The 15522-nt window shown below is 40.2% G+C and overlaps 1 protein-coding gene across 2 annotated transcripts in view; it reads left to right on the plus strand.

Annotated features, from left to right (window-relative positions):
• ACTN2 (actinin alpha 2) overlaps positions 1 to 15522 on the plus strand; it is a 93598-nt gene that overhangs the window by 74218 nt on the left and 3858 nt on the right. Inside the window, exons 15-20 of one of the 2 annotated variants that reach the window (XM_070734009.1) lie at positions 1391 to 1573; positions 4542 to 4676; positions 4885 to 5064; positions 8999 to 9145; positions 12528 to 12593; positions 15209 to 15223. In XM_070734009.1, the coding sequence (XP_070590110.1) occupies positions 1391 to 1573; positions 4542 to 4676; positions 4885 to 5064; positions 8999 to 9145; positions 12528 to 12593; positions 15209 to 15223 (726 nt within the window). The remainder of the gene's footprint in view (positions 1 to 1390; positions 1574 to 4541; positions 4677 to 4884; positions 5065 to 8998; positions 9146 to 12527; positions 12594 to 15208; positions 15224 to 15522) is intronic. The other variant, XM_070734007.1, reaches the window with a different exon arrangement.

The following is a 15522-nucleotide window of genomic DNA, read 5'->3' on the forward strand; positions in this document are numbered from 1 at the left end:
CTCCTCACTATCTTTATTGTTTCTTTTCTGCTCCTTCTGGGTTAGGGTATATATTTGTATTTGTTAGATTTGTATGCCGCCCCTCTCTGTAGACTCAACTCAGGGAGAGGGCAAGAAGGATGAGGGTATCCAGGGGTGGGCTACTAGCTGGAACGCCTAGTTGGACTCACCTCTGCAGCTCTGGAGGTTCCTTAAATTTCAGAGGAGTTATGCTGCTTTGCCTGTGCAGGTAGCGAAATTGTGCACGGAGACATAGGAGCGCCCATGTTCCGGTGAGGTTTTTTGCTTCCGCGCATGCACGATTTTGCTACCTGCACGGGTGCAGCAGCATAACTCCGCTGGAACTCATGGGACCTCCCGAGCCGCGGACGCAAGCCCAATTAGGTGTTCCGGCTAGTAGCCCATCCCTGAAGGTATCTCACTCTTGGACCTTTTTGCATACTTGAGGAAAGGTGACATGCAGACCTGCAGGAGGAGGAGGAGAAGGAGGAAGTAGAGGAGGAGATAGAGGAGAAGGCGTCTCCATGCTTAGGAAGAACCCGATCCAGTTCACCTCACCTCCAATAATGAAATTGAATCTCTTTGCCATTCATTGGGAGGAGGGCTTTAGAAAGTAGTGGAGGTGGGTATTTACTGAACAATTTTCTTCCTCAAAGCATGAATGAATGGCACTATGGCAATGATCTTAAGCTGGGAAATGTGCAAGGCATGAAGAATTTCAAAAACCTTGGACAAATCCTACACTTTGTGCACTGAGCTGCTAATTTATTTATTAATCAGATTTCTATGCCGCCCTTCTCCAGAGACTGTAATTACACGTTGCAGACTATTAAGTGTGTGTGCAATGGATCCGAGCTCCCCATTTTTAATGCAGTTTAAGGAAACTTTGAGGAATTATTGTGGATAGGGAGGGTGAAGGATTCATTCATTTGTTCATAAATGTGCAAAAAAATGCAGATATAAATGCAAAGTTCATTTGTTCTGAACTTTGCATTTATATCTGCATTTTTTGCACATTTATGCATTTGGGATTCTCTCTGTAAAAAGAATGAAGGGGTAATGGCTGCTATTGTGGTTTCATTTCACTTGGGATTCCATTTGCCTTTTCTTTCTTTCCAGTAAAAGCCATCCACATTTCCGAATATTGTATTGGGTCTTTTTCTAGACCTTCCCCCATTCTCAGTTTTACTGTTTGCCCTTTATAATGGCTCAAGAAACAAAATGTACTTGCTCACCACTGATTATACAGAAGTGCCAGCTACACAATCTTGCAAATGTCTGGATAGATAAAGGGGATGGGAGGGGGGAGTGAGTGAGGTGGAGGAACAAGAAAAAGGGCCAGACCACAGGTTGGTCCCTGCCCACCTCTTCTTCCTTTTGTTTCTTTCAGAGTTTAATTACTGCCCATGAACAATTTAAAGCCACTCTACCTGAAGCAGATGGCGAGAGGCAAGCTATTTTGTCCATCCATAATGAAGTGGAGAAGGTGATTCAGAGCTACAGCCTCAGAATAAGTGCCAGCAATCCTTACAGCACCGTCACCATGGAAGAGATTCGTACTAAGTGGGATAAAGTAAGTGGAAGTAAAAACACAGGAGTGTATAGATTTGTCTGTGATTAATTACAGGATTGGTGGTGGTGGGGAAGAGGTTCTGCCTGGGATAATTAAAATTTCAGTTTATTTGTTAATGTTTTACTCAGCTTTATTACAAAAGTAGTATTAAGAATGTGGAAGATTCACTCCTCCACTCAAAACAGAATACCCTACGAGACTAGACTTTCAATCCTGGGCCTAGAAAGCCTAGAACTAAGACACCTTAAATATGATGTAAGTATTGCCCACAAGATCATATGCTGCAACGTCCTGCCTGTCGGCGACTACTTCAGCTTCAACCACAACAACACAAGAGCATACAACAGATTTAAACTTAATATTAACCACTCCAAACTTGACTGTAAAAAATATGACTTCAGTAACCGAGTTGTCGAAGCGTGGAACTCATTACCGGACTCCGTAGTGTCATCCCCAAATCCCCACCACTTTACCCTTAGATTATCTACGGTTGACCTATCCAGATTCCTAAGGGGCAAGTACAAATGCACTAGAGTGCCTTCCATCCCCTGTCCTATTGCTCTCCTATATCTCCTATACCTTTCTTCTATTCCTATACCTCTTCTTCTATTCTTTCATTGATATGTTCTATTACTATACCTTCTTTTCTATTCTTTCATAGATATATTTTACTATGAGTATCTCCTCTATAACCTTCATCATGTATTTTACTATGTGTGTGTGTGTATATATATATATATACCCACTAAAATTCTCACTGTGTATTGGACAAAATAAATAAATAAATTAAAATAAATTTAAAAAGATACTGTTCCTCCCAGTTTGGACCAGATCACCTGAACAGTTAGCAACCCATTGCGGATGTAATTTTGGTGCAATGGATCCGGTTCTGTCTGTGCCGGTCTGTGCTCGCCGCCATCTTTTTTCCTGAATTGTTGGCCATTTTTCCTGTGTCTGGATGGCTTCTCCTCATTCTGTGCTGTGAAAAAAGCCCTTCCTACCATCCCTGGGTTAATACCGACCTTTATTTCTTCAGCCAAATCACATCTGAGCAGCTCCTCAGCTCTGTTTCGGACTGAACCCACCTTCTGAGCATGTGCGGAAGTGAAACTGCATGAGGGTGATGTGCGTGTGTGTGAGGGGACCAAGATTGTGCGCACAAAACATTGCGGTGCGAACCAGTGGCAAAGGGGAGAGGAACCTACCCCTGATGACTAAAACTATTTGTTTAATGACTGTTCCAAGTTACAACAGTGTTGAATAAAAGTGTATTATTATGACCAGTTCTTGCAAACCATCACAGTGTCCCTGTGACGTGATTAAAATGATTCGGGCACTTTGTCAACTGGCGTTTGCAACTTTGCAATTGTGACCTGTCCAGACAACATACAAAATTTGTTTGTTTGTTTGTTTGTTTGTTTGTTTGTTGGTTGGTTGGTTGGTTGGTTGGTTTGTCTGTCTGTCTGTCTGTCTGTCTGTCTGTCTGTCTATCTATCTATCTATCTATCTATCTATCTATCTATCTATTATTTATTCATTCATTCATTCATTCATTCATTTATTTATTTATTAGATTCGTATGCCGCCCCTCTCCGAAGACTCGGGGCGGCTAACAACAATATAAAAAGACAATGTAAACAAATCTAATATTAAAAACAATCAAAAAACCCAATTTAAAAAACCACTCTATGGGGGAAGCTGGATTCACTTAACAACCGAGTGATTCGGTTAACAACTGTAAGATTTGCTTAAAATCCCTGGCCACAAATGGTCATAAAATCAGGTTTGATCCATCTACTTACCTTCCCTACTGTCACCCACGCTTTTTCACCCTCTGTGCATTCATAGAAGGCTTTGCGCATGCGCAGAAGGTTAAAAAAAGAAAATGGTGGTGTTAAGTATGCAGCATTAGTTACTGGGAAGAATTCAAGAGTTCACGGTTTTGCATATTCTGTTCTGATTGGTTGGTTGCTTTGGCGCTAAAATTGTAACATTGTCAAAGTTGCCTGTTGCTGGGGCTGGTTAGTATAAATACTTAGAGACGCAGCATACTATCGCTCGCAATCAGATACAGGTGGTGTCCAGGTGGGTGGGCGGAGCCTCACATTATTGCTGCTACCGCTTCTACGAACCATCACCGATCGCCACTACCGATACGCCTGAACAGGGTCGAACTGGTAACATTTCACCCCTGATTCAGATGCTTGACAACTGACTCACATGTATGACACTTGCAGTATCTCGGGGTCATGCGATCACCTGTTGCAATCTTCTGACAATTAAAATCAATGGGGAAGATCACATTCACTTAACAACAGTGATGGGCTCCTATGGGAACGGTCAGGAACGCAGTTCCGGTAGCAAAATTTGGAGCTCCACCCCAGAGCACCCAATTTGCACTGAAAGATGTTGAAACAAAATGCATAAGCCACACCCACAGTGTGGCAGTAAAATGTTTTGTAGCCCATCACTGCTGAATGGCTACCAACATTTTTACTACCACACTGTGGGCGTGGCTTATGCAGGACGCCCTGCATTTTCTTTCAACATCTTTCAATGCAAATTGTGTTCTCTGGGGGGAAGCTCCATTTTCGCTACCCCACTGCGTTCCCCCAAGTCCAGGCAGCAGCCCACCCCTGCTTAACAACCATGTAACAACTACAGTGATTCACTTAACAAATATGGCAAGAAAAGTTGTAAAATGGGGCAAAATCACTTAACAAATTTCTCACTTAGCAGCATAAACTTGGGTATCAATTGTGGTCCTACATTGAGGACTGCCTGTACTAGAGGGCTGGCTTTGTCTGGCAGCAGGAATTTAAGGTTCAGACTATTCATATCTAAGCTTTATGGCTTTGTTTTCAGAAAGTATGAAATGATGTTTCTGAAGTAACAGGGAGGAATGGGGAAAGGGAATATTCGTGAAGCTTCCCAAAGCAGTGAACAAATGTCTCTTCCACCCTGGCAGGTCAAACAATTTGTGCCTGTAAGAGATCAATCATTGCAGGAGGAGCTTTCTCGTCAGCATACCAATGAACGCCTGCGCCGTCAATTTGCTGCTCAGGCCAATGTTATTGGACCCTGGATCCAGAGCAAGATGGAGGTAAATGCAACCCAGATCTGCGGAAGTTTTAGATAAGAAATGATAAGCAAATTCTATCCCTGTACAAATTGCCTGTCCTTTTGTGTGTATATATGTGTGTGTGTATATGTGCATGAGCATTAGGAAAAACTATTTGCTACTCTCTTTAAGCCAAAACATTTTGCAACATCATGAAAGCTTTTTCTCTTTTTTTTCCTCTCTATGGCAGGAAATTGGCCGAACCTCGGTAGATATCACGGGGCCATTAGAGGACCAGATGATCCAGTTAAAACAGCAGGAGCACAATATTATTAATTACAAGCACAATATTGACAAACTAGAAGGAGATCATCAACTGATACAGGAAGCATTAGTCTTTGATAATAAGCATACCAATTACACCATGGAGGTAAATCTAGTCTTTATTTAATTTTATATATGCAGTCTTGCTGCAGTATGTATTTCACAATGACACTGGGGACTCTTATGTTTCAGTATTGTTTTTAAATTACCACAGGTGTTTCCACTCAATCCCAAAACATTATTTTATTTTTTCCAGCATTTAACGCACTCCGGTCCCGACTGACCTTTAGCAGATAACAATACACATAAAACAGTGATGGTGAACCTATGGCACCCATGCCATATGTGATACATGGTACCATATCTGCCAGTACATGAGCTGTTGTCCTAGTTGAGCTCCAGTGCACATGTGTGTGCTGGCCAGCTGATTTTTGGCTTGCACAGAGACTCTGGAAGCGTGTTTTTGGATTCCGGAAGACCTCTGCAGGGATGGAGGATGGCGTTTTTGCCCTCCCCAGGCTCCAGAGAAGCCTCTGGAGCCTGGGGAGGATGAAAAAAAGGGCCTATTGGGCCAACCAGAAGTTAGGAAATGAGCTATTTCCGGCCTCCAGAGAGCGTCTGGAGAGGCAGAGGAGGCATTGAAATTTGGATGTGTGCGCTTGCAAATGCGTGATAATAATAATAATAATTTATTAGAAGACTCGTGATAGCATGCACACATGTGCTTTCGGCACCCAAGGAAAAAAGTTTCACCATCACTGACATAAAAGATTAAATGTAAGAGGGAGTACATAAATAAAACTGAACTACATGAACAAGATGCCTTATAACTAATTAAAACAAGTGTCAGTGGCGCAGTGGTTAGAGTGCAGTACTGCAGGCCACTTCTGCTGCCTGTGGGCTGCCTGCAATTTGACAGTTCAAATCTCACAACGCTCAAGATTGACTCAGCTTTTCATCCTTCCGATGTGGATAAAATGAGGACCCAGACTATTGGGGGCAATATGCTGACTCTGTAAAACTGCTTAGAGAGGACTGTAAAGCACATTAAAGTGCCATTGCTATTGCTAAGTGTCAAAAGCTCACACAAGCAGGTTAGCTCTAACTTGTTTGCAAACAATAAGCAGGACAGGGCTATTTACACTTCCAGTAAGAGTGCATCATAAAGTGGAAAATACCTCGGAGAATCTCTGTTGCCTGATATATATCCTATGACTCTTGCAAGGGTTGGACAATAGCATTGAGCCTTTCTGTGAAGCTTTGGAGAAGGTTCAAGAGTTTTCAGGTGGAAAATCTTTGAGGTAGAAAAATAACCGTCACACCAAGTCTGACAATAGCAGGGGTTAACCCAGACCTGATTTCCTTAATGGTGGATATTTGCTAAGCTACAGGGGGTTGGACTAGAAGACCTCCAAGGTCTCTTCCAACTCTTATTCTCTCCTCTCCTCTCCCCTACCCTATCTTACCTTACCCTACCCTACCCTAATCTTGAAATTAGCTTCTTGAGATCAATCAAAGTTGGCCTAAATGCTGCCACCTAGCTTGACAGTCATTCTGTCATACCAGTTGCAAAAGTGGTGTAGATCTAAAATGTTCTTCAGTTATAGGAAACCTTATTATGGTTTTTTAAAAAATTACTTCAGTATACAACATTTATCCAAGTACTAATTAGCTTCATCAGAGTAAATTATTGCAATACCTCAGCAGGTTCAAGCCTTAAATGTAGTTGCACTTCATAGTTGGGCAGTCCCCTTCAAGTCATAAATTGTCAGCAGCTTGAAAATATTTTATTTATTTACTTGACCTATATGCCACCCAATCCCACAAATGAATTTGCTCCTATTTTTCCTGATAGCATTGCAGTTCAGCAAATAATTTATTTATTTGACTTATGTCTTATTCCTTTCCCTGTCAAATCTTATTAGGAAATAATCATAATAAACAGGATTTATAAAATAAGCTTCTATCAGATTTTATCTGTTGGGAAAAATATAAAAGTAAAAACCAAAAATCACCTTCTGTTTATGTCTGACCACTGTTCATTTGTCTAAAATGAATGGACTTTTCTATCTTTATAAAATACCATAAGGAAAGACATCATTAAATATAGCCTAATGTAAATCTGTTAAGGCAGATATTTATGATGAGATACAGTAGAAAAGGCAGTTGCTATAAATGGAACCTTATCATAACATATCATGCATGAAAAGTACAATGAATAAAGACCATATGTTGAAGGTAGACGCTATGATGGGATCATGGGCAAATTTGTGGGATCCTATCACTCCAGAAGGAAGATAGTAATGAGCTGGTAACCAGCAGCCAGTGTTGATGGTAATTGTAGCCTAATGTTTCAGAAAGATTCTGAAATAATTAGAAATAAAACATATAATAAGTCATAATTTAGCCTTTATATTTTGGGGTTAGTGTGATCTGAGAAATAGGCTCTGGTGGCTTGTAAATCATGGCCAATGGCTTTGCATGTCCCTTACATTTATTTTATTTTATTATTTGGATTTGTATGCCGCCCCTCTCCGAAGACTATGAAAGGTCCATAGTATTTATATGATTATTAATCAGAATCAGTATCTTAAAGCAGGGGTTTCCAACCTTAGCAACTTTAAGACTTGTGGATTTCAACTCCGAGAATTCTGGGAGTTGAAGTCCATAAGTCTTAAAGTTGCCAAGGTTGGAGACCCCTGTCTTAAAGTGTTTTGGGAAGCTACAGGAAAGTCAGGACAAATGCTATAGCCCTAAATTTTCCAGGCAATCTTCCCTTACTGGGTGGATTTCTATAAGCAATGTAAGTGTTACGTACTGATGTATGCAGTAAATTGGCATAGCCGCTGTTGATTGGCCAGTGTAGTGGAGGCAGAAATAAACTGCTGTCACTGATCAGCCAGTTTCAGGAAAGTCCTTAAAAGTACCTTCCCAGCAGTCCATTTTCAGTTCAAGTTGATTTCAAATAAAGGTGCTGAATTGTCCTGTGTCTCGGTTCTTCAATCCCGCACAAATCTAACACTAGGTCACCATTGTGAGTGGTCCACGTCTGGCTCAGCTGGTCATGGATTTCGAGGACCTGGAGATGGATGAGTACCAGTTCTCAGATGTTCTTGCCATCTGAGTTGAGAGTGAAATGTGAGGAAGAGTTAGGGACTGAGGGTTAACCAGAGACTGTAGAACCCCCAGTTATGGAACCAAGTGAGTCGGAGGATGATGGGGACTTTGAGGATCAGAACCCCCTGTTAGATGCAAGGATAAGTAGAATGAGATATAGGCATGAATATCTCACAAGAAGATGTTCTTGGCATTAAATAGATCTATGGGACATTTGGCCACACCTTGGTAGTATATAAGGACAGGCTGATGGGGAAGGGGGTGTGGCACACAACTTCCCATCATGGAGGAAGGTGCCTCAGAGCTGAGAGACTTCTTCTGCTTCCATAGACTTGGATTCCTGCATGTTGCATGAGCTGTTTTATTCTCTGGGCTGAGTGAGTGTAGTTAAAAACTAGAAACATCTCATTAGCAGAGATTTATGATTCTATCTGACTGGTGTTGGGAACTATCCTTATCTCCTGCTAATTGGAGAAACACTGCTAGAATAATACAGGATACAGTACTGTAGATGTAGTTTGGGAAGTCCTTCATCTTGTGAACTGGAGTAGCCAAGATATTTTAAGCTTCAAAAATAAGTAGGATACTATCTCTTTTCTATCTGGGTGACAACCCAGAACTCCAGCACTGTTTATACTCTCAGTCCTCAAAGCCAGAATTCTTCTAGATTTTTAATGATTCAAAGAGGAAATTATAAAAAGAACACATAGTGCATAATCTTGTTCACTGTCATTAATTAAATGTATTTATATTTTACTTAAGTCAAATGCTTTTAAATGTCTCTGAATGTTATGTTGTTATAGCCCCACTGACTAGCTGGAATGTAGCCCCCAAAGCATACCATTCACAAGTTGAAGTCTCTCTTAGTCTTTGGTGCTTTATTTCTTTGGGGTGCTCTAAGATATCCTTCTTTTCTGCTGCAGCATATCCGGGTTGGATGGGAACTGCTGCTGACTACCATTGCCCGAACTATCAATGAAGTTGAGAACCAGATCCTTACAAGAGATGCTAAAGGAATAACTCAGCAGCAAATGAATGAATTCAGAGCATCATTTAACCACTTTGACAGGGTATGGTGATCCGTTATATTTTATATATATTTTTATCTGCAACAGGATGACAAAAGTATTTTCATGATTCCCTGCTCCCTTTTTAAACGAGTAGAATGTGATTAAGACTCAGAAATTATAATATAAAATAGGATATAAATTTTAGAAATTGAGATGGGGCTTGGGATAGGGCTGGGCTGGGCCATCTCAGGACAACCTCAGATCTCTATAGAATTCTTGTTCCTGGCCACTTCCTTTTTCTGGCCATTAGCCAACTTCTCCATTCCAGAAGTGCTGATTCACAACTTTGCTCTCGATTATCCTTGTAGTATTCCTTTTTCTTAAGTTCTTGCCATAGTCTTCCTTTTTCTCTCTATATGTTTCCATTCCTAAGGAAAAAGGAACCTTCATTTGAAACTATTGATATAAACAAAGAGTAACTCAAACATTTGTTCTTTGGATATTACCTGTGTAGTAATGTGTATAGAAGTGCAGATGAAAAAGTGGGATTCCTGGGCATACAAGATTATGTAATGGAATTCTTTATATGTTCTTCTGGTGTGTGTGTGTGTGTGTGTGTGTGAGAGAGAGAGAGAGAGAGAGACTTCCCTTAATACTTGCTCTGATTTTCACCCTATTCAGATAGTTTGCAAAACAGAAGCCCAGTTGCTCAACTCTGCCTTGAGTAAATTGATTTTATTGTACAAGTGACACCATGATCTTTTCTTCTAAACTTAGTTACAGACACTAGGAAGTTCTGTTTGGAGGTTACAAGATAAATAGGAACTAAAACAAACATTTGGGGATGAGGGGTAAACATCCAATAATGTGTGACTAATTACCCAATACATTTAATACACCTTAAAATCATCGAATATATCATGATAATGGCATTAGAGTTCATTTATGTATTATATGTGGTATATGCACAAAATATAGCTTAAAGGTAAAGGTTTATGGCTGCATTCTGGACCATTTGAAGTCTCCGAACACTCTTCAAGGGTAGCGCCATGTAGAGCGTGTTGCAATAGTTGTGCCTGTTTTTGGATCAGGAAGCCCTGCTTACAGTCATTCATGCCCGACTGGACTGCTGCAATTTGCTCTACAGGGAGCTGGCTTTGAAGAGTATTCTGAAGCTTCAACTGGCACAGAAAGCAGTGGTGTGGATAGTTTGTATGCTTACAGAACTGCACACACTACAGTTCTGTTCACGAGCTGCATTGATTGTCAGTTGGCTTCTGGGTCCAATTCAAGGTGATGGTTTTAATCTTTAAAGCCTTTCATGACATGGGACTGGGCTATCAGAGGGACCATTTCTTCCCAATTATATCAGCTCACTCCATCAGAGAAGGCATGCCGTTATTATCATCAGCTAGGGATCTACATTTGGTGGGTCCAAGGAGATGCACCTTCTTGACAGTAGTGGCTGCCTTATGGAATATCCTTCCCTCCCTGAAATGAGATTGGCCCCATCTTGCTTGATATTTTGAAAGGCTCTCAAGTTATGTGTTTATGTGATCAGGCTTGAGGCTCCTAAGGAATTGGAGACTTGTCTAGAGGGCACCATTTTTTATCTTCTCTCTCCATTTATGATTGTATTTTTGTTTTGGCTTTTTAATATTTAGTATTATATTTTTTATATCTGTAATTGTTGGTTTTATACATTTTAATTTTTTTTTAAATTGTTGTGCACTGCCCAATCAGGCAGCTGTATAAATGAACTGTAATTTTATTTAGCATTTAAATATACAGAAAACAATTTTAAGCAAAATAATTGGATCCAAATTTTACTGTACACAGTAGCTTAATTGTACATTTTGTCTAATGATTTTGGTGGCATGGCTACCTAGCTTACAAAAATAAACAACCAATCCCTATACCAAAGATAGGAAACAATTCAAATTTTTAGAGTTTTATTTAAATGATATTGATGTGACTGGAAGACAACCCACAGTAATGCAAAATATCTCCCAAAAACTGATAGCTAAAAATGGTTGCTGAGCTTGGGAGGCAGGGATGATGATGACGATGCTAGCGGCTTATGGGTCTAAGACCTGATTCTTTACTTCTAAGTCTCAAGGCAGAATGGTGATGGAGGATTTAAGAGACAAAGAACCAAGATCTTGAACAGATAAGCCCATGGGGCCAAGAGTTCTATTAAACGCACTTCATTACTACCATTCACCATGTGTTCCATCAGCTTCTTCTGTCTCCTTAAACATTACAATTTGATGGCAAAAAGATGTCAGACGTGGCACAAATGCAATAATTTTGTGGGCAGGGTGGTAGTCCTTCCATCAGTCCAGATCTCATGGGCTAATTGTTAATAGGTTCATATGACTTGTCTTTAATATAAAATGGTGTCCAGCCATTTGACCCACCTCTCTTAGCAATCTTCTGTTCTCTTAATACAGGAGCAACATCATACCTTAAAAAAATAGTTCTTAATTGATCAGTCATCCTATTTTAGAGCTTTAAAATGAAACTGCTTTCAAGCTAATGAATTCTATTTTTTTAAAGAGAGTTTTAAAACCGAAAATGTGCTTAAGCAAAAGAATATAATAACCAGTTTAATTAGAGAACAGTCCATAATGGCCCATAAAACTAAGGCTAGGTCTGAGAAAAGGAGTTTACTTTATGCACAGTAAAACTAATTATTACTTCTTTGATTTGAAGTTATTTAATTTAAATCAGATGTCAATAACTGGAAGGAATTGTGTATAAGGGTGTGAGCTTTCATAATATTGTTTACTCAGATAAAATACATGCTTTTTTCATGGAAGAAATCTCCAGTCCACCGCAATCCTATGGTGTACAACACAATTACAGAGAACCAATAATCATGCTATGCATTACCTATAATACACTGTATACATTGACTACACTTTACTGGAAATTCTTGCATTCACAAAAACAAGATGAAGTACACAATGAGTCCTTCCTATCAGAGTCACATGTAAAATTATGCAAAAATTAAATATCATTTTAGGCTCCATTAGCTTATACTTTCAACTCCTAGCTTAACACTTTTAGAAAATAATATTTAACAATCGTGTACTGCTTGTGAAATGTTAGAATCTTGAAGTGTTATTTTTTTTTTGCATTGTGTAGCTTAAAAAAAATGTTACACTTTAAATCTGCCTTGCTAATTGAATTTGGCACGCTAAGAATGCTGTATTTTATGCCTTTCTCTTGCTTTTTTGTTTGTTTATATTTCATTAGCATCTTTCTAGCATTATTTCATGTAATCTAATGTCTCTTTTTCTTCTGCTTTCTGTTGGTTCAACTTGGCCTTGAATGAATATCTGATACATCTGATCCTGAACCTATTCTACCTTTATGGAAATTGTGGTGGCTTTATTCTTATCCTTAAATCTTCCATGCTGTTTGTTCCTATCAACAGAAGAAAAATGGGCTGATGGACCATGAAGATTTCAGAGCCTGCTTAATTTCAATGGGTTATGATTTGGTATGAATTTTAAGATGTAGTTAATTGTGATAATAACCCACATTACACTTACAGGATTTTATCATTACAAGTACTTTAACAAAGTCACTGTTATAGATGTAAATTATAAAACTTCTGTGGTGAAGAAGTTCAACCCACTCAAAATCTAAGTACATCAGAAATGTTTATAATTTATCTTCTCAGAGGGAAGCTCCACATAGATGTTATTCTTGAGTATGTACAGAATTAGACTTACTAATTGTAGAACACTATGCAGACAGCTGTGTATATATATTCATACTAAAACATTGTGCCCATTTACCATGGCATTTATATAAAGATTCTGTTATATTTCAATTCTGAATATTTTTCTGTCTGTGTGTTCATTTGTCAGATATCGAGGACATTCGTCTACCAAAATATTCTGGGTAACTTGCAATTTTAAAACATAGTATACAAAGAAAAATATGATTGACACTTATGAAGAATAATCAAAAGTTGTTAGACTTTTAACAAAATCTAGGCCTGGGGCAAAGTTTTAAGGGATTGACAAAACATTTGAAGAATTGGAGCTGCAATCATGGTCTTCCCTAAGTATGCCCATGTTACACCAACAATCCACAGTCTGCATTAGTTGCCAATCAGTTTCCGATCACAATTCAAAGTGTTGGTTATGACCTATAAAGACCTTCATGGCATCGGACCAGAATATCTCCGGGACCGCCTTCTGCCGCAGGAATCCCAGCAACCAGTTAGGTCCCACAGAGTTGGCCTTCTCCGGGTCCTGTCAACTAAACAATGGCGTCTGGCAGGACCCAGGGGAAGAGCCTTCTCTGTGGCGGCCCCGAACCTCTGGAACCAACTCTCCCCAGAGATCAGAATTGCCCCCACCCTCCTCGCCTTTCGTAAGCTCCTTAAAACCCACCTCTGTCGTCAGGCATGAGGGAACTGAGATATTCCCTTCCCCCTAGGCCTATACAATTTATGCATGGTATGTTTGTGTGTAAGTTTGGTTCTTAAATTAGGGTCTTTTAAATTATTTTAAATATTAGATTTGTTATATGTTGTTTTACTATTGTTGTTAGCCGCTCTGAGTCTACGGAGAGGGGCGGCATACAGATAGATAGATAGATAGATAGATAGATAGATAGATAGATAGATAGACAGACAGACAGACAGACAGACAGACAGACAGACAGACAGACAGACAGACAGACAGACAGACAGACAGACAGACAGTCAGTCAGTCAGTCAGTATCTCTGGGGAGATATTGTTTCAAAGGACAGGTGCAAAGGTGTCCTATAAAGTAAAACATTTAACTAAAGGAAATCAAAGCATACCCAATTGTTAGGCCCAATTGTATTACATAGCCTAGCCCAGTAATGGCGAACCTTTTTTTCCTCAGGTGCCGAAAGAGCATGTGTGTGTGTTGTCATGCATGTGCGAGTGCCCACACCCATAATTCAATGCCTGGGGAGGGCGAAAACAGCTTTCCCCATCCCCACCCCCAGAGGCACTCTGTTTTCCAACTTCTGGTGGGCTCAGTAGGCCTGTGTTTTGTCCTCCCCAGGCTCCAAAGTATTCCCTGGAGCCAGGGAGGATAAAAATGCCCTCCCCCATCCCCCCAGAAGTTCTCTGAAGCCAAAAGCTCCCACCCTGAGCCAAAAATCAGCTGGCCAGCAGAAACATGCATGTTGGAGCTTAGCTAGGGCAACGGCTCGCATGCCAGCAGATATGGCTCCTTGTGCCACCTGTGGCACCCCTGCCATAGATTTGCCATCACTGGCCTAGCCATATCTTCCAGGTAAATCTTGAAGTGCATCTGGAAATCAACTTATAACCATTGCAGCTAATAAAACACTGATGACATGTGGTTGCAATGAAAAACACCACTTACTGCTCATGTTCAAGTTACAACTGTACTGTCCAGATTTCTTAAACAGCAGCTTCCCTGTAATAATAATCCAGCCTAGCCTTGAGACGATCTGGTGTGAGTAACCATCTGAAGAGCCTTCTGGTTGAAAAAAGGATACAACTGACACACAGGGTGAACCTATACAAAGGCCCTTGTGACCATAGCTTCTATCTATTTGTTGAAAAGTAGCTGTAAAGCTAGGGTTGCCTTCAAACTGCACACTAGTCTTGAGCAGGGAAATGCAGTCCCATTCAAGACCAAAGATGAAACCCCAGAGTGTATGAGTGACTTAGACCTAGGGATGCCAAATATCCACATATTCACTCAGCCTTGTCAAGGTAGAGCTTGAAATTGTTCCTTCCTATCTAGATGTGCATAGTCTCCAGAGGTTGGAGGCAATACATTGATATTTCCATCTCTGCAACCTACGGTTGAGACTGCCCAACAAGCTAACGGTAAACAGCCCAACCAAAGACCTTCCAAGACCAGTCCCATTAACACTGACAGGGCAAGCCACTAGAACAAGGGTCTCCAACTCTGGCAACTTTTAGACTTGTGGACTTCAATTCCCAGATTTCCTCGGCCAGCTGCTGGTTGAGGAACTCTGGGAGTTGAAGTCCACAAGTCTTAAAGTTGCCAAGGTTGGATATCCCTGCACTAGAATATAAATTGACGGCAGACACTATTCCTTACTAGCATTGGTGATGTTACATTAGTTAGGGTAATGAAATATCTGCAAGAAAACAACCAAACTCAGAGAGTACCAAAGACCCCTCATAACGATATTTGCTGCCACAGTGTAAGCGTGAATATAGGCTCTTACTCATATCTTATCCAATTTCTGTTTCTCTTCATGTAATAGTGTTTTAGGTATCTCTTATGATGCTTTATCTGATGTAGCTTCTCAAAAAAACAAACAAGCTGCACTGCAGGATTTCTAGAGAGGCTGCATGAAAGCAATTTAGTTCAAAGTCTTGATCACCTGACTATCCAGGTTGCAAGCAATGCAGAAAACCCTAGTGGATTCCTTCCTA

Source organism: Erythrolamprus reginae, chromosome 1, assembly GCF_031021105.1.
Source record: "Erythrolamprus reginae isolate rEryReg1 chromosome 1, rEryReg1.hap1, whole genome shotgun sequence".
Classification (NCBI taxonomy): domain Eukaryota; kingdom Metazoa; phylum Chordata; class Lepidosauria; order Squamata; family Dipsadidae; genus Erythrolamprus; species Erythrolamprus reginae.